Source organism: Cuculus canorus, chromosome 2, assembly GCF_017976375.1.
Source record: "Cuculus canorus isolate bCucCan1 chromosome 2, bCucCan1.pri, whole genome shotgun sequence".
In the NCBI taxonomy this organism is placed as follows: domain Eukaryota; kingdom Metazoa; phylum Chordata; class Aves; order Cuculiformes; family Cuculidae; genus Cuculus; species Cuculus canorus.
In genome coordinates, this window is record NC_071402.1 from 120,487,027 (window position 1) to 120,506,495 (window position 19,469).

At 40.4% G+C, this 19,469-nt stretch overlaps 1 protein-coding gene across 11 annotated transcripts in view; it reads left to right on the forward strand.

Annotated features, from left to right (window-relative positions):
• The window catches only part of THRB (thyroid hormone receptor beta), a 176,182-nt gene that overhangs the window by 151,012 nt on the left and 5,701 nt on the right, over window positions 1-19,469 (forward strand). For all 11 annotated transcript variants that reach the window (XM_054058196.1, XM_054058193.1, XM_054058198.1 and 8 more), the window contains 5 exons: window positions 3,735-3,835; window positions 7,782-7,929; window positions 9,711-9,916; window positions 13,115-13,261; window positions 17,880-18,138. In XM_054058196.1, coding sequence (XP_053914171.1) covers window positions 3,735-3,835; window positions 7,782-7,929; window positions 9,711-9,916; window positions 13,115-13,261; window positions 17,880-18,138 — 861 coding nt within the window. The remainder of the gene's footprint in view (window positions 1-3,734; window positions 3,836-7,781; window positions 7,930-9,710; window positions 9,917-13,114; window positions 13,262-17,879; window positions 18,139-19,469) is intronic.

Here is a 19,469-nt window from a genome sequence, read left to right on the forward strand (position 1 = left end):
CCCAAGTGCTGCAAGGAGTGAGAGAAGTCTGTTGCTCTGCTTCTTCCTTGAGCGATCCAACTCTGCTGCCATCCATGACTTCCCTTAGAATAGCCATTGAACTATTCATAGTTTCCATGCTGGTACCAAGTTTATAATCACATTGTTGAATTTCCTCCTGCTGATATTTTTTTCTAGCTCCAAGTAGCAGCACAAATGCACTGAGGCTGATTATCTGCACGTCTTACAGATGAAATTGCATTTAATAGAGGTCACTCAGGGTATTTGCAGCTACTAGAAATTATTTATATTGGACGTTATGTTTTGTAAGAACTGAACGTAGATCCATTATTCCTCTTGGCATGATGTCTGTTTGTCTGAAGTCTATATTTTTAGAACACTCCGGAAGGTCCAATTTTTCTACTTTCTGATCCAATTAGCTGTTGGAAGGGGGTTAAAAAATACAGAAGTGTTAAGATCAATCCCAGATTTATTAGAGAAAGAAAAAAGTATTTATTGCACTGTTTTGTTGCCAATAATTTCTTAGGATAAGAGTTTTCTATCCATGTTTCCTGTTGAATCAGTAGAAGACTTCAAAGTAAGTGCTTAACCTTGTGACATGGGCACAGTCCTGGAGAAGTGATGAACATACTATTTAACATTTAAGTAACTTTTAAATAACTGGCACTTATCACTTCTAATACAGGAAAATTGGGAATGTGTTTGGATGTAAGGATGCCATTTTTAATTTCTGACTAGGAGTGCCTGTAGGAGATTTGTCTCTTCTGCCAGGCTGGAGACTGTTTCCTGGGTTGGATAAAGTAATGAAACTCCAAGGAGATGGACATCAGTGGTCACATGTGCAAGCTACTGTATGTATTTAAGGAAGCAATTTAGACGAGTGGTTTATTGCTCTCCCAATAGAATAAAGCTGCCATTACATAAGCAGTGCTAACCAGATTATATACTTTATAAAATTTCATGGCATTTAATTCAGAAGTAATTCTTGAGGAAGCAAACCAGGGATACTGAATTTTAGAGGACGTAGGGTATGCTACTATAAGTCTGCATTTCATGAATAGCAGTAACCAGCAATACCAAGAAACCATGAATCCTTGCAAGAAATTTAGTGGAAAATTCTGCATCCCTTTGCTGACTCTGCTGCTTCCTGTATCAGCTTTGTGTTGTGTATGTGTTGCAGAGGCAGAGGCAGGTGTGAGCAAAAGCGGGGCAGGATGGAGATAATAGCCTCTGCTAATCCCCCACTGACATAATGTCCGTTTGGAGTCAGTGATGTAAATTAGAGTCGAAACCCTGCTGTCTGTCTTCCCTCAAGGTCACAGAACCAGTTCCACATGCCCACCAGTCTTTATCCAACTTGTTCATAATGGAGAAGTATAACCTGAATGTAAATCTGATCTTTTGCCGTATTATAGATGGGTGTAATACTTCAGTAAGAGATTTGTTGTTTCTCCCGTTCCCGTTTCAGATACCAATAGGAATATTGGCAAACCTCAGATGCAGATACCCAAGAATGGCTTTGAAGTATTCCTGCTTCACGATGTCACATAAGAGAGATATATGTCCCTCTATAATTTGAGATTCTCATAATTATGGTCAAACTAGACATACAAAGTAGATGATACAAATACTTCTTGCCTTCTTCCTTATTTACTTTCTCCTAATCCATTCATCAGCCTCCAGGAAGTTCAAGTACTTTCTCTCTGATTCGGGCTTTTCTTTTTGGAGAACCCCTGGCAAGTGTAGTTCTAGGAAGGCACTTTCATTTGAGCTGTCTGCTACAAAGATGACTGTCTGGCACATTAGTTGCAGGAAGATGACGGCCACCAACCTTGCAATATCCTCTAACAGCATTCTGCTGCCCTTAGTCTTGTTGCTGGTTGTCCTCCGCATGGCTGTGGCATGCAGAGTCCCCAGGCTGTACAAAGCCATGCTGGTATGAGGTCTGCACAAAGACAACAAACTTGGAGCCTAGTCTAATCTTTGATGCTACATATGGGTTCAGCAAGCCAGTGAAAGGGTTAATGTTGCAGGCAGCCACATCCAAAGGACTCTTCCCTAACTGCGCTCATAAATTGCGCTCAGCCGTGATTTTGCAGGTGATGCAAAACTAGGAGGAATAGTTAGTGCACCACGTGGGTGTGCTGCCATTCAGAGCGATTTAGGCAGCCAGGAGAAATGGGATGAGAAGTATCTCTTGAAGTTCATTAAAGGAAAATGCCAAATCCTGCACTGAGGGAGGAATAATAAATGCAGCAGTGCAGACTGGGTACCAAGCAGCTGGGAAGCACTTTGCATTTAAGTACTTGGGGGTTCTCAGTGGACGGCAAGTTGAACGTGAGACAGCAGTGTTGCTTTGAGGCAAGAAAGATCAACAGCATCTTGTTCTTTATTAGGAAGATCAGCAGCAGCAGGATGAGGGAGGTGATCCTTGTCTTCTGCTCAGCTCTGGTGAAACACACCTGGAGTGTCAGGTCCAGTTCTGGGCTCGCCGGTACAATAAAGACATGGACATATGGGACAGAGTCCGGCAAAGGGCCACAAATATGATGAAGGGACTGGAGTGTTTGTCTGGTGAGGAGAGAATGAGAATGCTTGGACTGTTCAGCCTGGAGCAAAGAAGGCTCAAATGTGATCTCATCAATGTGTATAAATACCTGATCCCCCATCAAGCCAAAGACAGAGCCAAACTCTTCTCAGTGGTGCTGAATGACAGGACAAGAGGCAATGCGCACAAATAGAAATACAGGGAATAAAATAATCTTTTCTTTTTGCGATAAGGGTGACCGAGCGCTGGCACGAGTTGACCAGAAAGGGCAGAAGGAAAGGTTATGGGGAAAAAGTTAATGAAAAGTTACCCTACGTCCATTAATGATGAGTCATGGGTACACTTAAATTTTGAGTCTGTATTGTACCCTGATTCAAAGTTCTCTTATGTTTAGATATACTTTTTGGTTGCCATAAGAATTGTTTTGAGTTCCTGCTCAAATTGGAAAAATGCTTATGTTATCAAAACAAACGTCATTGTGGGAAAAGAATCAAGCATTGCTAATATTTTTCATAGCAGTAATATTTGATTTCACTTGTTGTGTGTCTAATAAACCACTTCAGAAGAGAACATGTCATTCTAACATATGCACGTCCACACACACATATTTGAATGCCCACATAAATTCAGGTTATATTAAATGTTCCTGCAGAACACGCCCAGGTAAGGTATGATCAATACGGATTGGGCTCTCTGCTGCTGGTACTTCTCTAACCACACCTGAAGAGCTGTTCTGAAACAAATGATCTCTCAGTAAATATTTCTTAGGGCAAGGTCTCCGAATCACCCTGCAACTTGGGATCTCATTGTCAGTATACAAGTATATAGGGTTTTTTTGTGAAACAGGATAGAGGAGTATTCTCTATGTCTCACAGCTGTATTTTTATTCACATCAAAACCTTTGAGGTGTAAGTAAATATATTTATTTTATGAGGTAGTATTTTCCTCAGGAGAGAGCAATCATGTTCTAGCTTCTCCCTCTTGACCAGTAAAAGCTGAAACAGTATGAAAAGTAGAAAATATTATAGGCTACATATTAAATAAGTCTGTAACACTGTTAGTATGAGTTTTTTATACAGGACATTTAGTGAGTTCAGACAGACAAGTGAATTTTAATATAATATTTTTGTATCAAATATATCATTTTATATTGAGTTTACATGCCACGTGCTCTTTTTCTTTACAGGGTATATACCCAGTTACTTAGACAAGGATGAGCTATGTGTAGTATGTGGGGACAAAGCCACCGGATATCATTATCGCTGCATCACTTGCGAAGGTTGCAAGGTAAGTGGCATGGTGGGAAAGTGGGAATCAGAAATAGCTCTCCAGCTCCTCCATTATACAGACTTCCTGAGCTGTGCTGTCAAATAAAACAAAGACAGATTAGAAGCGAATAAGAACATCCAGTACTGATGATAAGCTGTATCTGACTATGCCGCTGCTCTTCATATGCATAAGGAATGTAGTTGATTTTTGCAGTGCTTGCTTCTGAGAAGAAAACAAGAAATTTAGATTTCTGTTGTTGCTGTTTAAATGTTAGCTTTTACATTTCCATTTTTTAATGCTTCTTTGGCCGTGTTCTCAGTCAGCATACATCAGCATACTCCCGGCAACTCCAGTGAGGCTGTTTATGCAATAGCTGAGGTTCTGCCTATGACCATGAAGAGTCTTGTGATTAATAGTGTTCCAGTGCCTCTCATCGTCTCTGTGAAGAAGCAAAAATCAAAATCCCTTCCATGTGCTCGTACAACAATAACATCCATCACTTTGGGAAGCATTGACACCCAGTGAGAACTGTTACAAAAAAATTTGGATTTAAGCATATTGAAATGTGCTTTCAACCCTAAATTGCTTCTCCAAAGCTACATGAAAAATAATAAAAAAAAAATTTTCTTTTATTTACTTGCTTTAGGCAAGTAAATAAAAGAAAAATTTACTATCATGACTAGGCACATCTTACATGATTTCACTGCCATAAATTTGCTTGACTAGCTTGAGATCCTGTAAGATCTGTTTTTTCCTGCAGAAAATAAAAAAAATATTTTTTTTTCCTAAACAAATGGGACCACACATGTCATGGAATAGTGTCATGAGACTAAGCCACAAAAGTCATATGTTCATCCCCAAAGTCTGGAATTTTTGTATCTGAGATTTTGGGTTTGGATTGGCATTAGAGCTCCACATCGCAGTAACTCATGTGTTGAAGCAGTTCTTTCAGTTGTACAGCGTTGTCTTAAGTTACTTTTATGAAAAGCACAAAGACCTGAAAATCCCATGTATAGCAACATTCTGGCAATATTGGTAATGGTTCTATACATATACATACATAATACATATGAAAAAAATGTATCTGAAAAAAAATGGAACTGAATAAGTAATTCTGGCACATTCGCATCCCATATACCAGATGATAACAATACATAATATGTGTGAATACGACTTAATTCAGATATAATGAGAAGTAAACCACACTGTGGCATTATGAAGTATCTTTTGCTGTCAGCTGAACAGCTTTGTCTCTCACCAGCTTCCCTACTGAGGTTTTTGTTACTCCAACTGAAGTATTTGTTTGTATGCCCACCAGCTATTTTAACGACATAGCATACAAAATCTACTTTTATCTTCAGATACAGTTCTTCCGTCTGTTGTACAGTTTAAAGTAATGCTTATGTGCACAAGGAACTGAGCTAACAATTTGCAAAAAGCAGTTAATTTCTTTCTCCTACTTATAGTTGGCTTACAAACAGGCTGTTTTGGTTTGTTTTGTTATTCTTGCAAATGTATTCATTGTACAAGATAGGAGGTTTTGTGTAGACAATTTCAACCCATACCTTGGAGGATCTGCGTACACATTTCAAGTTGTATGATTTACCGGCAAAGTTATGTGTAGTCAATTCTCAATGAATTTGACATTTATTAGCTGCTTCCACTCGAGCTCACTTTAATTTTGTAGCAACGTTAATCAGGACTGACAGCCAAAAATTTATTTTGGCAGGTGCTTTAATGAATAAAGCATCCTCACACATTGTATTGGAAGAGTAAATTTTAAGGAATTTGAAGACATATAAACCAACAGTTCTGACATCACTGAAATGTTTCTCCAGACTGTACTCATTGCATCTATTTGCTACATACAGGCATAGAAGAGGAATTTAGGAAAAGAGTAATTGCCTTACAATAAGATGTGCTTTCTTTTATTGATGAAAGCGGCACTTCTGTGCTGAAGTGTTTGGGCAGATACAGAGAACAGCTTCCTTATTGCATTGTATTTAGAGATGATCAAAGAGATTTTTTGCAAACAGTTTCTGAGGAATGAAAAAAAATGGGAAGGTTAAATGTTCTGGTCCCAACACAGGTGATGAAGGGCATTGCCATGGTAAAGGTAGAGCTACGTTAAGTTTCCTGCAAGATTTGGAAAACAGAAGTCCGGTATTGCTTTCTGGGATTCATCAGAGATTTTTCCGCCTTTCACTGTAACTAGAGATTACACCATGTCCCTGGATGTCCAGAGCCATTTTTTGCTCGTTAGGGAAGAGAGGCATGTTGTGTCTCTAGGAATTTGCAGCAAGGTTGAGAGTGGATCTAAATCCCGTTGTTGGTTAGCTGAGAATTTGAGACCTGATCCAAACCTCACATAAGGTCATCCTGCCTTTGCTTTACTGAATTTCGGCTCAACCCAGTAGGTCCCAGACTTGCAAAGGCTACACACATGCTTTATGCAACTCGATTTAATTGAGATTTCAGGTTTCTTCATTATTAAGGAAGAAAGAGATGTACTTTTAGCTCAAGCTGAATCTTGTAAGATAAAACTCTAATGAGGAAAAGACTCTTACTGTCTTCAGAGGAGTTAGGAGCTCAAACTCAATTACAGACTTATCCGTATGTCTTAATTCAACCTTCTGTGCTAAAAGAAATTGCACACAGCTGTAAGATTTTACGGAGTGTTATTTAACATGATTAAAAACAGAACTTTGGTCTCATGAAGAGACTGTTCATTAGATGAAATCCCAGCTGAAGAGACTATTCGTTAGGTAAAATCCCATCTCACTTGAGTTTTGCCATTGTTTTCAGTGAAATCAAAACCATTCACGGTGGCTTCAGTCAAACAGGGCCAAAGTCTGTGTGGTCTCAATGTCAAGGTGGTACCAAACTGCGTGGCTGATTGTAGACGGTCTCAAGGATGAAACTTGAAATTAAAGTGAAGTCTAAATTTCTTCTTTTACAGCCTATCTTGTCCATATTACTGCCATCTTGGGAAGTTTATCCAGCTCTTGTGGAAGTCAGTGAGAAAAGTCATGTTGAAATTAGTACCAGAATTAGGTCTGTAAGTTTCAGAGATAAGCTGTATCCGATTTCTTTACCTAAGGCCAGGATCTGTGGGATGTCAGTTCAGTGGAACTGCACTAGATTGCATGAGCCTTTGATCTGACCTCATATCCATGTTGCAATTGGCAGTATAGTATGTTATGATAGATAGATAGATAGATAGATAGATAGATAGATAGATAGATGGATGTAATTAATTTTTATATAGAGAGATACCTTTTTGGTGATGTTTGCTTTGAATACAGAACTCTGTGATAAATACAAATTAATCCTCTTCTTAGAAATACAGATAGATTTAAAGTTATAGATTCATTATTTACAACCAAACTCAAAGACTGGGTAAACTGTGTTTGCAAATTTCTTAGTCTTGCCGAGATTTGGTTGACTGGTTTGTTCGGCTTGATGGAAAGGAGGAATTAGAATTGTTCCTTCTTAATCTGTTAGTAATACATAGACACTACCATTCTTACTCTGTGCAGAAGCTGCCATTTGATTGAAAGTATGTACATGCCTCTTAATATCCCTCAAAATGATTGTGTAATTTAGAAGGGGGCTCAAAATGAACTCTCTAGTTCAAATACAGTAAAATTTAACACACAGAAACATGAGACTTAAAGAAGACATATAGACAATATTTGTCCATCAAAACAGCATTCCTTATGCCTTTACTTATGTAACATGCCTATATTGTTTAATTTTTAGGCAGGAAATTTTTCGTGAAACTCAGAAAAGAAATGCTATACACTATGAAAGTGGTTTATTCTTTTCCTCTTTGAGAGTTTCATGGAATTCAGTATGTTATCTTGCGTACTTAGGTACATTCCTACCAAACCAAAGTGTTTCCCAAGATGAAAAAAGTTGCACAACGCTAATGCTTTCCAATGTATTTATTTGTTGCACTTAGGGTTTTTTTAGAAGAACCATTCAGAAAAACCTCCATCCAACCTATTCCTGTAAATATGAAGGAAAATGTGTGATAGACAAAGTAACAAGAAATCAATGCCAGGAATGTCGCTTCAAAAAATGTATCTTTGTTGGCATGGCAACAGATCGTAAGTATATTTTTCTGGTTTTCTTTCTTTTATTTATTTTTTTTTTTAACTTGTGCATTTGCTTTAAGTATGTCGATTGGTGAAGATTGTTAAAGGTACAGCAGAACTGGCAGCACTTTTTTATTTTGAATAAATTGTCCTGGGGAATTATGCTCATTGCATCAAGGCACTTTCACAGGGCTGTAATTTTTTGTTTATCCTTCACCAGACTGCACCTTCTCCTGGCCTTACCAGGCTGCGTAACAGCAGGAATGTTCACTCTTTGTAGGAAAGGAGGGAGAAATGCATCTGGATGGATACTTCGCTTGGAAAAAAACATCTTGTTTAGAAAATTCTGGAGGGTGTGAAATTGAATGTCATTGTATGAGTCATCCTGCAGTTGTTTGTTTTATTTTTAGCCCTGAAGAAGTTATCTACTGCAAAGTATTTGGCTCTGGTTCTAAAGAACTAGAACATATGGCTGTAAGATTAACCCTTAGGGGTCTTCTTTTCCCACCGTTGCACAGGGATTTGCACCAATAACTTCGTTAATGCAAATGGGAGGAAGTCTTGTAAATCCCCCTGTGCATTAATGTTTGTTGCCATCGTAATCCTCTGCGGAACTATCAGGAAAACTGGCCTGATAAACAACTGAAAAATATTCTTACTTAGTATTTTCATTGTTAATGTAATGTAGAACAGTGCCTTCTGTCTAGAGGGAAATAAAGAAATGACGCAATTTCATTTTGGCCAGGTAGACCTTCAGGAGAGGGGCTGAATAACTCTGGGTCACCGGTTTGCACCCAGCCCAGTCTGATGCGACAGGCAGTGGTGAGCATTAACCAGCTAGCGGCTGTACAGAGTGAGAAGTTTGTCCAAGTCTGGTTCTGACCAGCAAGTGTCAATACCATGAAGCCGGTGTGGCCTTTGTGAGCTGCACCTACGTACACACCAAAGGAGCTGTCACTGAGCAAAGCAGACTGGCCAACTGTCCCCCAACTTGAGAAGCGTCTCTCCCACCTTTGAGTTAACGTGTGTGAGCAGCAGCATGTAAGTGGGGCTGTTGGTGTTCCTACCCACCTGCCACCACTTGAGGATCAGAGTGGTCCTCCTCTGCTAAAATGAGCCAGTCTGTTTTAAATGGCCTATGGAAAACAGGATGAAACCTTCCGTGATAGTCAGAGATGTGCAGCCCTGGGCTCTGTGTATCTAGAATCCCTGGAAGTAGCGGGGCTCTAGGGGAAAGCCACAGAATGGCACCATTTGTAGGGCTTACGGGAAGAACCAAAGGCAGATTGTTTCTGATTGTCTCATATAACTGGTAGTTGAGCCTCTTGTGAATAAGCCCACTCGTCTATGTACTCTTACTTTTTTAAACCCGTGTTACCTTCTGCTGCCTTACAAGAACACATTCTACGCAATTCAAAGCAGTACTGATACTACTTTAAAGAAAACGAAAGTTCATCTTTCCCGACATGGATTGCTCCAAGTCCATTATAGGAGTCCTCACAAAACTTTTACATATTAGTTTTGTTGGTGGAATAAGCCATTAAAGGCCACAGTAGTATTACGGCACATTACTGAATGGGTAAGTCATTCTCTGCAATCCAGGCTTCTAAGAAAACAAAATTTGTAGGAAAAAATAAGACAACCAGGTAAACTGTGGGTCATGCCTAAGTTGTTCTTTGCTGATTGGTTAAGGTGTTTGTAATCAAATTAGTGCCTCAGGCATAGAAAAGACCAAAGTTCCATCGAATTTAAAGAGCTCCCTCCCATTTTTTTATGGTTTTTGACCCTGCTAGTGGTATTGGATGACAACAAGCGGTTGGCAAAGAGGAAGCTGATAGAAGAAAATCGAGAGAAGAGACGTCGGGAGGAGCTGCAGAAAACGATTGGGCACAAACCAGAGCCAACGGATGAAGAGTGGGAGCTCATCAAAATTGTTACTGAAGCACACGTGGCCACAAATGCACAAGGAAGCCACTGGAAGCAGAAGAGGAAATTTCTGGTAAGAAATTCTTTCTCTTGGGGTCAGATTCCTTTTTTTTTTCTGAAGTCTCCCTTCCCAACAGTGCAACTCCGAAGAAGGTCTATCTGCCAGTATATTGCTGTATATGGAAAATGGATGATTTTTATGATTGCTACTTGCTTATTCTTGCCTGAAGCTCAGTGTTTGATCAGATCCTGTATTTCAAAAGATAAACAGCATGTTGCTTACCCAGCTGGATACTTTTAATGTGCTTTGATGAGAAAAAGTAGGAAAATAATTTCACTCCTGTTTAACAGCAGCAGCCGACTCTAATGCGTATCATATCTTTTTTTAATATTATTTTAATATTATATTTAAGGATAGTTGTCTGTAGGAGGGGCTGGCATGCAACATATTGTAAGTGTTAAAACAATGTAAATTTTCAGGTGACAGCTGATATATTTTATTAATAACTGGTATATTTTCTTCCTTGTTCCAAAGTGAACACATTAATTAAAATAAATCCGGCAAAGAAAAACTAATTTCTGTGAAAGCAGAATGATGCATGCATTATAGTTTTCGGATTGCAGACTACAAGACAACTGAAGTTGTCAGGCTGTGAAAAAGGATCAGAAAATAAATGGTGATTTGTGATGCTCAGCCTTAGAAAAGGATTTATTTGATTTTTCTGAACTGATTTTTAAAGGAAATAAATGCAGGATACAAAATGCTTATATAGCACTAAAGAGGAATTATAGACTGTATGTCAGGAATACACAGGGGCCTTTGGCAGTCTGTGTATACCAAATCAGATAGAGAATATTCTTTTTTTTTCTCAAGTCAAGACTCCCTCTGCCTCATTCATCATGGGAATCTCAATCCACTGTTAAATTGCTAAGAAAAATTATATATTCAAACCAGCTGATCCCTTTTATAGTGTTTTAATTCCAGTGACAGTGTCGAAATTTCTGTATGAATGGCTGCATGTTTGTAGTAGTGTGCAGTCGTGAAACCGCAGCCAGTGATGACTAGCAAGAAGCAGCAGAACACTTTCCAGTAGTGCTGCACGGCAGGGTTTGTGGTACTGGTTTGAGCAGATCAAGAACCAGAGCAATAGTGCATTTGGTTACTTAGGCAGGAGTGCTGTTCTTTCATTATCTCCTGGTTTGAAATAAAACATGGGGAGCTAACGGCTGGGAATGAGGACTCGGGCAGAAAACTGGTAGGGACCAGGACATGTAAACTGGGGTGACTGAGGAACTTCAGGCGCTGGAGACAATCACAGCAGAGAAGGAGCCTGCAGGAAAGTGTGCCCAGAGGCAGGGTGTGAGGTGATGTAATGACAGGGCTACTTTTAGGAGAGGGGAAGGATGGAGCAGAGGCAAGGGTGACAGCTGTAATGGGCAGTTCAGAAAACAGCTGTGACTTCCACAGCTGGCTCCTAGGCCAGACCAAGCTGCTCTTGGTGCAACCCTTGCTGCAGTGCCTCCTGGTCCTTTGCAGTGCTCTCATGCTAATGCCCAGTGGTGTCAAGGCAAGCATGGGGAGCTCACTGACGCCTTGCAGTGAGCACAGAATGGAAAGTCCGGGATACCCTCCCCAGCTGGAGTGCTTTGAAAGCCCCCACCACAAGCTGTTGAAGAGCAAGAAGAGCTAACAGCACACTCCAGGACCTGTGGGTCAGTCCTTAGGCTCATTCTTCAAGACTGTGAGCTCCTTTGAGGTCTGGAACTCTTTTCATATTGAGGTGAGCTAGGGGTGGCAGGGGTTTCCAGTTGCATGCTTTTCTGGAGTGTGTTAGCTTTAGTTAGCAACCCTGACTTCTTTTGCCTTTCCCAAGGAAATGCAGTGTTCTTTTTCTCTCTAACAACGTTATGTGTGGCTTTAAGCATTTGGTCTTCTTGCTTGAAAGTGACGATGGTTGTTTATCATGAGCTCATAGACAATGTGGTTTAGTTTCCCAAGGTTCAGGGAGAGAAGGAGCCTAGAACTGGGATTATTTTGAGTTTTTTACTAAGAACCATCAGATAATTGAGCCCAGTCCTCTTCATTGTCCGTTTACAATTGGTGCGTGCTTTATTAATGCATTGCTGAATGTTTTTTCTTGAAAGAGGTTAGATTTAGATTCAGATTGGTGGCAGAGCTGTGGAATGATCTTTTATGATGTGTTGCTTTGAAAAACTGCTGAGCACAAGTTTTTATTATAGACAGCACTTTCAGCACCTCACTGTTGAAGTGTCCTTATATAAATGTCATGAAGTCCATCAGTCTTAAAGGCCTTCTTCTCTGGGTCTTAGCCAGTTTTTTACGATAACGTGAACAAAATGGAACCTCTGCATGGTGGTCGGCAGGTCTTTTACAACCACAAAACCACACTTAGTGAACAGAATAGCTTTGATATGCCTGGTTTTCCAATACAAGGTAACATTGGCAAGCTGTCACAAAATCAGGTGAACAAGTTGAAGAGCAGTTGGAATGAAAAAACACTCATCGCAGATTCTGCTTGACACTATTTCATTGTCTATCCCTATTGAAACCCTCAAAATATTATTTTTTTTCCTCTTTTTGAGAAGCCTTGGGCTGAAGTCATGCAGAAGGTAATTTTTAATGAAAATTGTACCCAGACAAGTTCAAATTCTGGTCACTTTATCCAGATTAGCTTTGTGTTAGCCCATTCTTAGTCATCAGCTGGTTTAGCCTAGTTTTGGAAACAGGTCTTGGCAGTTGCCTGAAGCTCTGTGATACAAAACAATCTGTTCTGGGAAGGATTACAGAACTTCAAGTAGGTGAAAGAGCCAAATTCTGCAAAGCTCTGAGCACCTTCTTGGAGGTAACAAGTCACTCAGCTGCCTTCGCTTTTAGAGAACCTTGGGAATTCTCAGCACCTGTAAGAAACAAGAACATGTCTATATTTTTAAGAAGAAAATGCATAAGTTACACCCACAAAATATTCAGATATAGGCACAGGGAAGAAACTGCGTGTGCACGAAAATGCAGCTACCCATGCAGGATGGGTAGCAGCTTGCTGGTCACCCGTTTCTCTTTGCAGTCATCTCTTTCACAAATGCCTTACAAATAAATTCACATTTTGTGATGTAATGGGCATTACTCATAAAGTCAGTAGTATTGTTTTTTATTTTAGCATATCTTCCATCACCAGGTAGGACTTCTTCTAGAGTATAAAATACTTGCTCTAAGATAGGTTGTTCCTTTAAATACCTTTGTTTATATCCTTAGCCAGAAGATATTGGGCAAGCACCAATAGTTAATGCCCCAGAAGGTGGGAAAGTGGATTTAGAAGCCTTCAGCCAGTTTACAAAAATTATCACACCAGCGATTACAAGAGTGGTGGATTTTGCCAAAAAGTTGCCTATGTTTTGTGAGGTAAGAAAACTTCCTTGCACTCTTCGTATATGCCTGTTGTTAAAAACTGTTCAAAATACTCATGGCATGGAACTAAAAAATAAACTGCTTAAAATCAGAAAAATTAAGAGGCTCAAAATAGATGGGCCTGAATAGAATATTCTGGATTTTTATGAGTTTTCTTTTTCCTGTGATTACTGAAATCCTGATTTTGTTCATCTAGAAGTCATCATGGTTCATTAGGGACTTTAATGTGTCTTTAGAGGTGGCCTTGAACAAAGCAAATGAGCAAAAAGAGACTGTCTAGAAGCATCTTTGATACGTTTAATCAGATCTTCCAGCACACAGTTTTCTCTGTGATTTCTGGCTCCTTGTCAGGTACAGCATTGGGGAGTTGGATCTATGCAGTAACAAATTCTGCGAATTCAGGAGAGCATCTTTATCCAGGAACAGCACTTACCACGTTGTATTCCCTGGGCATCCTTTTCCTGAACAGGGAATTTGTGCATTAAAAAGTCAGTAAAAGTAATGAATTGTCTTTCCAGGTAAATACTCACATGTAAAATATCCAGTAAATAGACTCAAATAGGCTTGGCTGCACGTTAGGAATACAGAGGCCTTAGCTGATCTCATTTATACTGAGGTGTCATTTTTATTGAGACATCAGATGCAATTGCTGATGATATTTTTTTTCCTAACTTAAAAATTTTATCAGAACTACATCCTGAAATAATATTTCAGTGTTAACAATCTTAATAATTTTAATAACTTTAAGTCTTGTGAGTTCCATAGGATTCACAACGATAGGAGTTTTAGTATGAAAATAACCCAAATCCAGCCGTGGAAGGATGCCTGCCTGCTCACTCACACTGCAGAGCAACTCTTGGCTCTGCTGGTGGAATGCCAAGTGAATGACATTCAAAATGGGAGTGACTGTGGTTAATGAATTCATCAGGCTCCCTAACTCATGAACAGTGTTCCCTCCTAATGAGTAAACATCAGTCAAGAAGGAAGTTTAAGGCAGCCATAGCATTTTACTTTCCTGTGTCTGGCAGCTTTTCTTTAAAGTCAGTTGAGGACAGCTCCTTATGTCCTCTGGCACCTACAAAACAAGAGGTAAATGCTAATAGTTGGCATAGTGTAAATAGCTCTCCCTGGCTAACCTCGGCATTGGCTCCATCAGCCAAGAAAGCAATAAATAGTGGCCAAACGTGAAGATTTTAAAATACAAGAAATGTATCCATAGATCAAAAGGCCCCTGCAGTATTCAGTGTCTGAGGGAATCTGTCTCCTCTGATTTAGCGTTCGTTGGTGGGAAGTTGCAGTGACATAGCAACCCAGCCTTTTTAATTTAGAAAACTTTGCCAGTCACACACAGACTGCAGTCCCCGTCTGACATCTCCTACCCCTCCTGGCTACCATGGGCCCACTTATGTCAGAGCTGGGCAAGAAGCATGGATGAAGGAGTCAAGGTGTCACTGGGCATGACTTCTCTAGGTTATGCAGCTCAGCTAGGAGAGGCTTTGTTTACAGCCAAGCCACTGTGTAAACCTGAGACCTGTATTCAGTGGCAGAGTGAGGGTCAGCTTGCTGTGGACACAAAGGAATAGGACAGCTGTCCTCCATGTTGTCATATAGCTCCTGTTGTAGCCTAAAGAAAATTACAAATATTTGCTCCGTTTTGAAGAGGCACCGTACTGTTAACTTTATTTCAGTTATGGTTTTTAACCCATCTCTTTTTCTTAGAGGCAACACTGTGTGGGCTGTTGATGAGAAAAAGCCCTCATTTCTCCCACAGAACATGCAGAGCATTTAAACATTGTCTCAGTTCCTAATTTCTACAGAGGCTCAGGCTGAGTGTAGTAAATTTCTGTAAAGAAGGGGTGTAGCAAGGAACATCCATGATATTGTATATTCACAGTCACTCTCTTCTTTGGACACATGCAAGCCAGCAAAGCGTTGTGAGTGCCCAGCTTAATCTGTGTGCATCCGTGAGCCTATGCCTCAAAGGAAGAATCTAAGCCCTGAGTAATGGAAGTATAAAGTTCATTGAGCATTCATCTGAGCATTTTTGCTGTTGTTTCCTTCTTGCATTTCCTTCTGGTTAGAAGATGAAGATTGAGGAGCATCTAATCAGTGTGATGTGACTTCAAATGTCACAGATATCAATGTTTCTACATTGGATGGAGCTGCATAAATAGCCTTCAAGGTAGCTCAGCTCAGTTCCTTGGTGCTGCATTATGTGTGTGCTGACTGCTAGGATGTCCTGCGGATGTGAACAGCTCAGGTTCCTGCCTTTTGCCTTTTCTTCTTACAGAGAGAGAAGGAAAGGACAATATGTGGCAGATAATTAGTCACATTTGTTGACCTCAGTCCTGGAAGGTGCTCTGGAAGCAACACTCCAGTGATGAGCGTAGGTAGCATTGAAACCTGTGTAGCTGGGAGCAGAACTGACATTCAAGCTCCCTGTCTTCTGTAACTGCTTCTACTGGCAGATAAGACCTGGGGCATGGCATCCATGAAACAGGTGTCTTATGCATCCTTCAGAATTAGGAAAGGAAGTGAAGGATGGGCGCAGTCGGATCACCACTACCTTAAAGAAGTTTTAAGAAAGTTCAGGCAGGAGGAGAAATTCTCATTGGTTTAATGGCTTACTGACAAAACAGCTGAAGCATCATAAAATATCTTCCCTACTGTTATCTCTTTTCCACCATTCTTCCTTCTCCTTAGTCCTCTTCTCCTTAGTCTTCTGCTTTTCTCCTCTCCTCTCCTCTCCTCTCCTCTCCTCTCCTCTCCTCTCCTCTCCTCTCCTCTCCTCTCCTCTCTTCTGCTGTCCTTTTTAGTATGTCCCTTTTCTCTCTGCAGTTACCTCTTCCAGTATCTCTTCATGGTTGCTCTCACACCTTTTCCTTTTTTTTAATTTTATTATTAATTTTATTTTTATTTCTTACTCTGTTTCTTACTCTACTTTAGTCTCAGCAGCCAAATGTTGGCATTGCCGTTGGGTAGCAAGACTGCCACTGTGTCTTTGCAGCCTTCCCCTCGCTGCTGCTGAGCTGACTGTGATGTGCAGAGAAAGTGATTTGCCCTAAACAGGATGAGTCATTTTTCCTATGTATCCAACATTTTACACCTGAAGGTGGCATTGCTGGAAAAATAGCTGCATGGTTCAAATAATTTTTTCTGACTGGGGATGGCTTTGTGCTTAAAACTCTTCTCTAACAGGCAACTGCTTTCCACTTGCATTAGATAACTGTCTAGCATCCATTCTACATCATTTTACGCCAAATCAATGTATTGGCTTTGCAAGTACACAGTTGCCATGTAAACCTATAGTTGGTTTTGGGTTTTTCCCATTTTGAGCTGCAAATCAGATAAATATAGTAACTTTATATTAAACAGAAGTGGATGAATTTTTTCCTCTTTCAGTCCAAGTAGAAATGAGTTACTTTTTCATACACATACCTTTGCTCTTTATTTAGTGACATTCTCAAAATAATCTTGATGGGTTTTGCTATCATTGAATTACCTTTGTAAACGTATAGACATGCCTGACAGAGCACTAATGTGTCAACTTCCTGGTGATACTTTATAAATACAGAACCTACCTCCACCAATTCCAATAGCTTACCAATTTCCACAGTTTAATGCTGTGGAAAAGGCAAGTCTATCCACATATCCTGAAAATCGCAGCTTATGCACCAGCGTAGAAACTGGAGCTGTAACATAGTTAACATTTTCTGGCTGTCCAGTGATAATGTGGGGAGTCTAGGGAAATCATCCTTAGTAGGCTAAATAGACTTCAATAAATTATCTGTTGTTCAAGCAGACAGTGAAAATTGAGACCATGTGCCCCACTGATTGAGATACCACTTCTAGATAATTCTTCTTTTTATTCCTTTTATTTAAAAAGCTGTCCACTCTTTTGGAATCTCCCAAATGTTTTTCTTTACCTCTGGTCAGGTGAGAAATAGGCATGGCTGGCAGGGAGTTTTTACCAGCCCAATTGCAGTTTATTCTGTTATGCCAAGTTGTTAGCTGAGAGAGCTCAGAAGCAGAAGAGAGAAACATAAACAGCTGAGAAGAGTCACCATTTCAGCCATCTAAGTTAGACCCACTGCTGATAAGGGACAAAGCCGACAGTATATGTTACACTAAGGTGGCACTTGACAGGTCTGCTTCACCCTTCACACTTCGTGAAATGTTCTGCAAAATGGAAAGCTATGTTCTTAAGGTTTATTGGACCTAACTTCATAATGCTCCCAGAAACTAAGTGGTCCCATGGAGACCAGCACTTCTGCAAGTTGAGTCACTTCACCTCAGCAACCGAACTGACTTGGTTTGCTTTGAGTGATTTGTCCAGGGCCACTTGCTTACCACTGTGTCATCACTAGGTTTTCTAACAGTGTGTGGGGTTGTTAGCCTGACAGCAGTTTCTGGAAGCACAAATGCAAGTCTTGAAGGTTTCTGCAGTGTGCTGGAATTAGTTGATCAGCAGTGTCTTTGGAGGGTAGTTGAACTATGCAAAGTACTGTCCTGGGGTATGAACTACAACTTCATGCTCATGGATTTATTGTATTGTAAAACCAACTCAGTTTGAAAAACACATCTTTTTCTTTACCGTTTATAATTTCTGCAGCTGCCATGTGAAGACCAGATCATCCTTCTGAAAGGCTGCTGTATGGAGATAATGTCCCTCCGAGCAGCGGTTCGCTATGACCCCGAGAGTGAGACTTTAACACTAAATGGGGAGATGGCGGTGACAAGGGGCCAGCTGAAAAATGGGGGTCTTGGCGTAGTGTCTGATGCCATTTTTGACCTGGGCATGTCTCTTTCTTCGTTTAACCTGGATGACACCGAGGTTGCCCTTCTGCAAGCTGTTCTGCTCATGTCATCAGGTGAGAACAGAAGTATATTGGGACCCCAGTTGTTTTGAAAATCCTTGGCTTTTGTCAGAAGCCTTTCTTCAACTTTATAGCGCTGACTAGAAAAATGTGGGAGAAATTCTCTCTCAAAATCCCAGCACAGCTTAGAACTAGTTTGGTGAGCACTAGGAAAAAAATTCAGATTATTCAGAGAGATGAGCATAAAAGTGGCTTTGGTAATACACCTTGCTCTCTTTAGTACTTAGGGAGGAGACAGGGATGATCATCAGGAAGAAAACAGATCTGGTTCTAAACCAATTTGCCTTGAACGAAAAACTAGTAACAGTTGCCTTTAGTTTCCTCTTTCCCTTGGTACTGTCCTGCACTAGGCAGGAAGTACGGTTCAATGCATGTTTATTTCAGTCTCGAATGCTTAGTTTGAGCTGCTTTCTTCTTTTCCTGCTTTACGGCACCACCGCTTGCTAACGGGCATTCAAGAGCTGTGCTGATTCCCCACACTGGGACCGTTTTCAGCTGGTCTCTTGGTAGCATGATACAGAAGCAGCACAGACCATTTCATATGATTTCCAGAGTTTATTCCCCTCTCAGATCAACTATGTTTTCAAATATGCTTCCACTGACTGTGCCAGCCTAAAGAGGAAATTCCATTATTGGGCAGTGGCAGATTTGGCAAGGTTTTGTTTTAAGACCGCTTTGAAGATTGGACTCTAAATAACAATGCACAGACAGTACAGACAACACTAACTGCATCTGAGATGGAAAGGTTTCCACAATAATCACAGCACAGCACTTGACCTTCCCAACCAAAACATTTTGATTTCTTTTTAGTTCCTTACACAGTGATACATGAGTAAGGGTTTCAGAAGGCAGGTCAGTGGACTTGCTTTCCCAAAAGTGTCTCCTGAAGAGTGACTTGTGAGAGGAGCTTTCCCAGCACCCATCTGGGTGCCGGTTGAGACAATCTACCATACTTTTGGCCTTGGTTGTTCCTCGGTGCTCCACAACAGTTTCTTTTGTAGTTCACCTGTGGTTCAAACCTTGATCAAAGCCTTGATCAGACTGTAATGAAACAGATGGGAAAGAACTGTAATTCAGCTATCTGACAGGGAAACTCTTTTTGGTTCTTTATTAGTTGTTTCACAGTAAGATGCAGATAGAAGCCTTACCTGAGATCAGGGATCTGTTGTCTAGTCACTGTAAGGAAACACTTCCCAAACAGTTAAATGGGTAAAGCAGACAACAGATGAAGAAAGGACGGATTATTTCCTTGCTTTACAGGGATAGTACTGGTAAGTGAGGTGTCCAGGGTCAAAGAATTTGTTCATGGCAGAGGCAGATGTCCT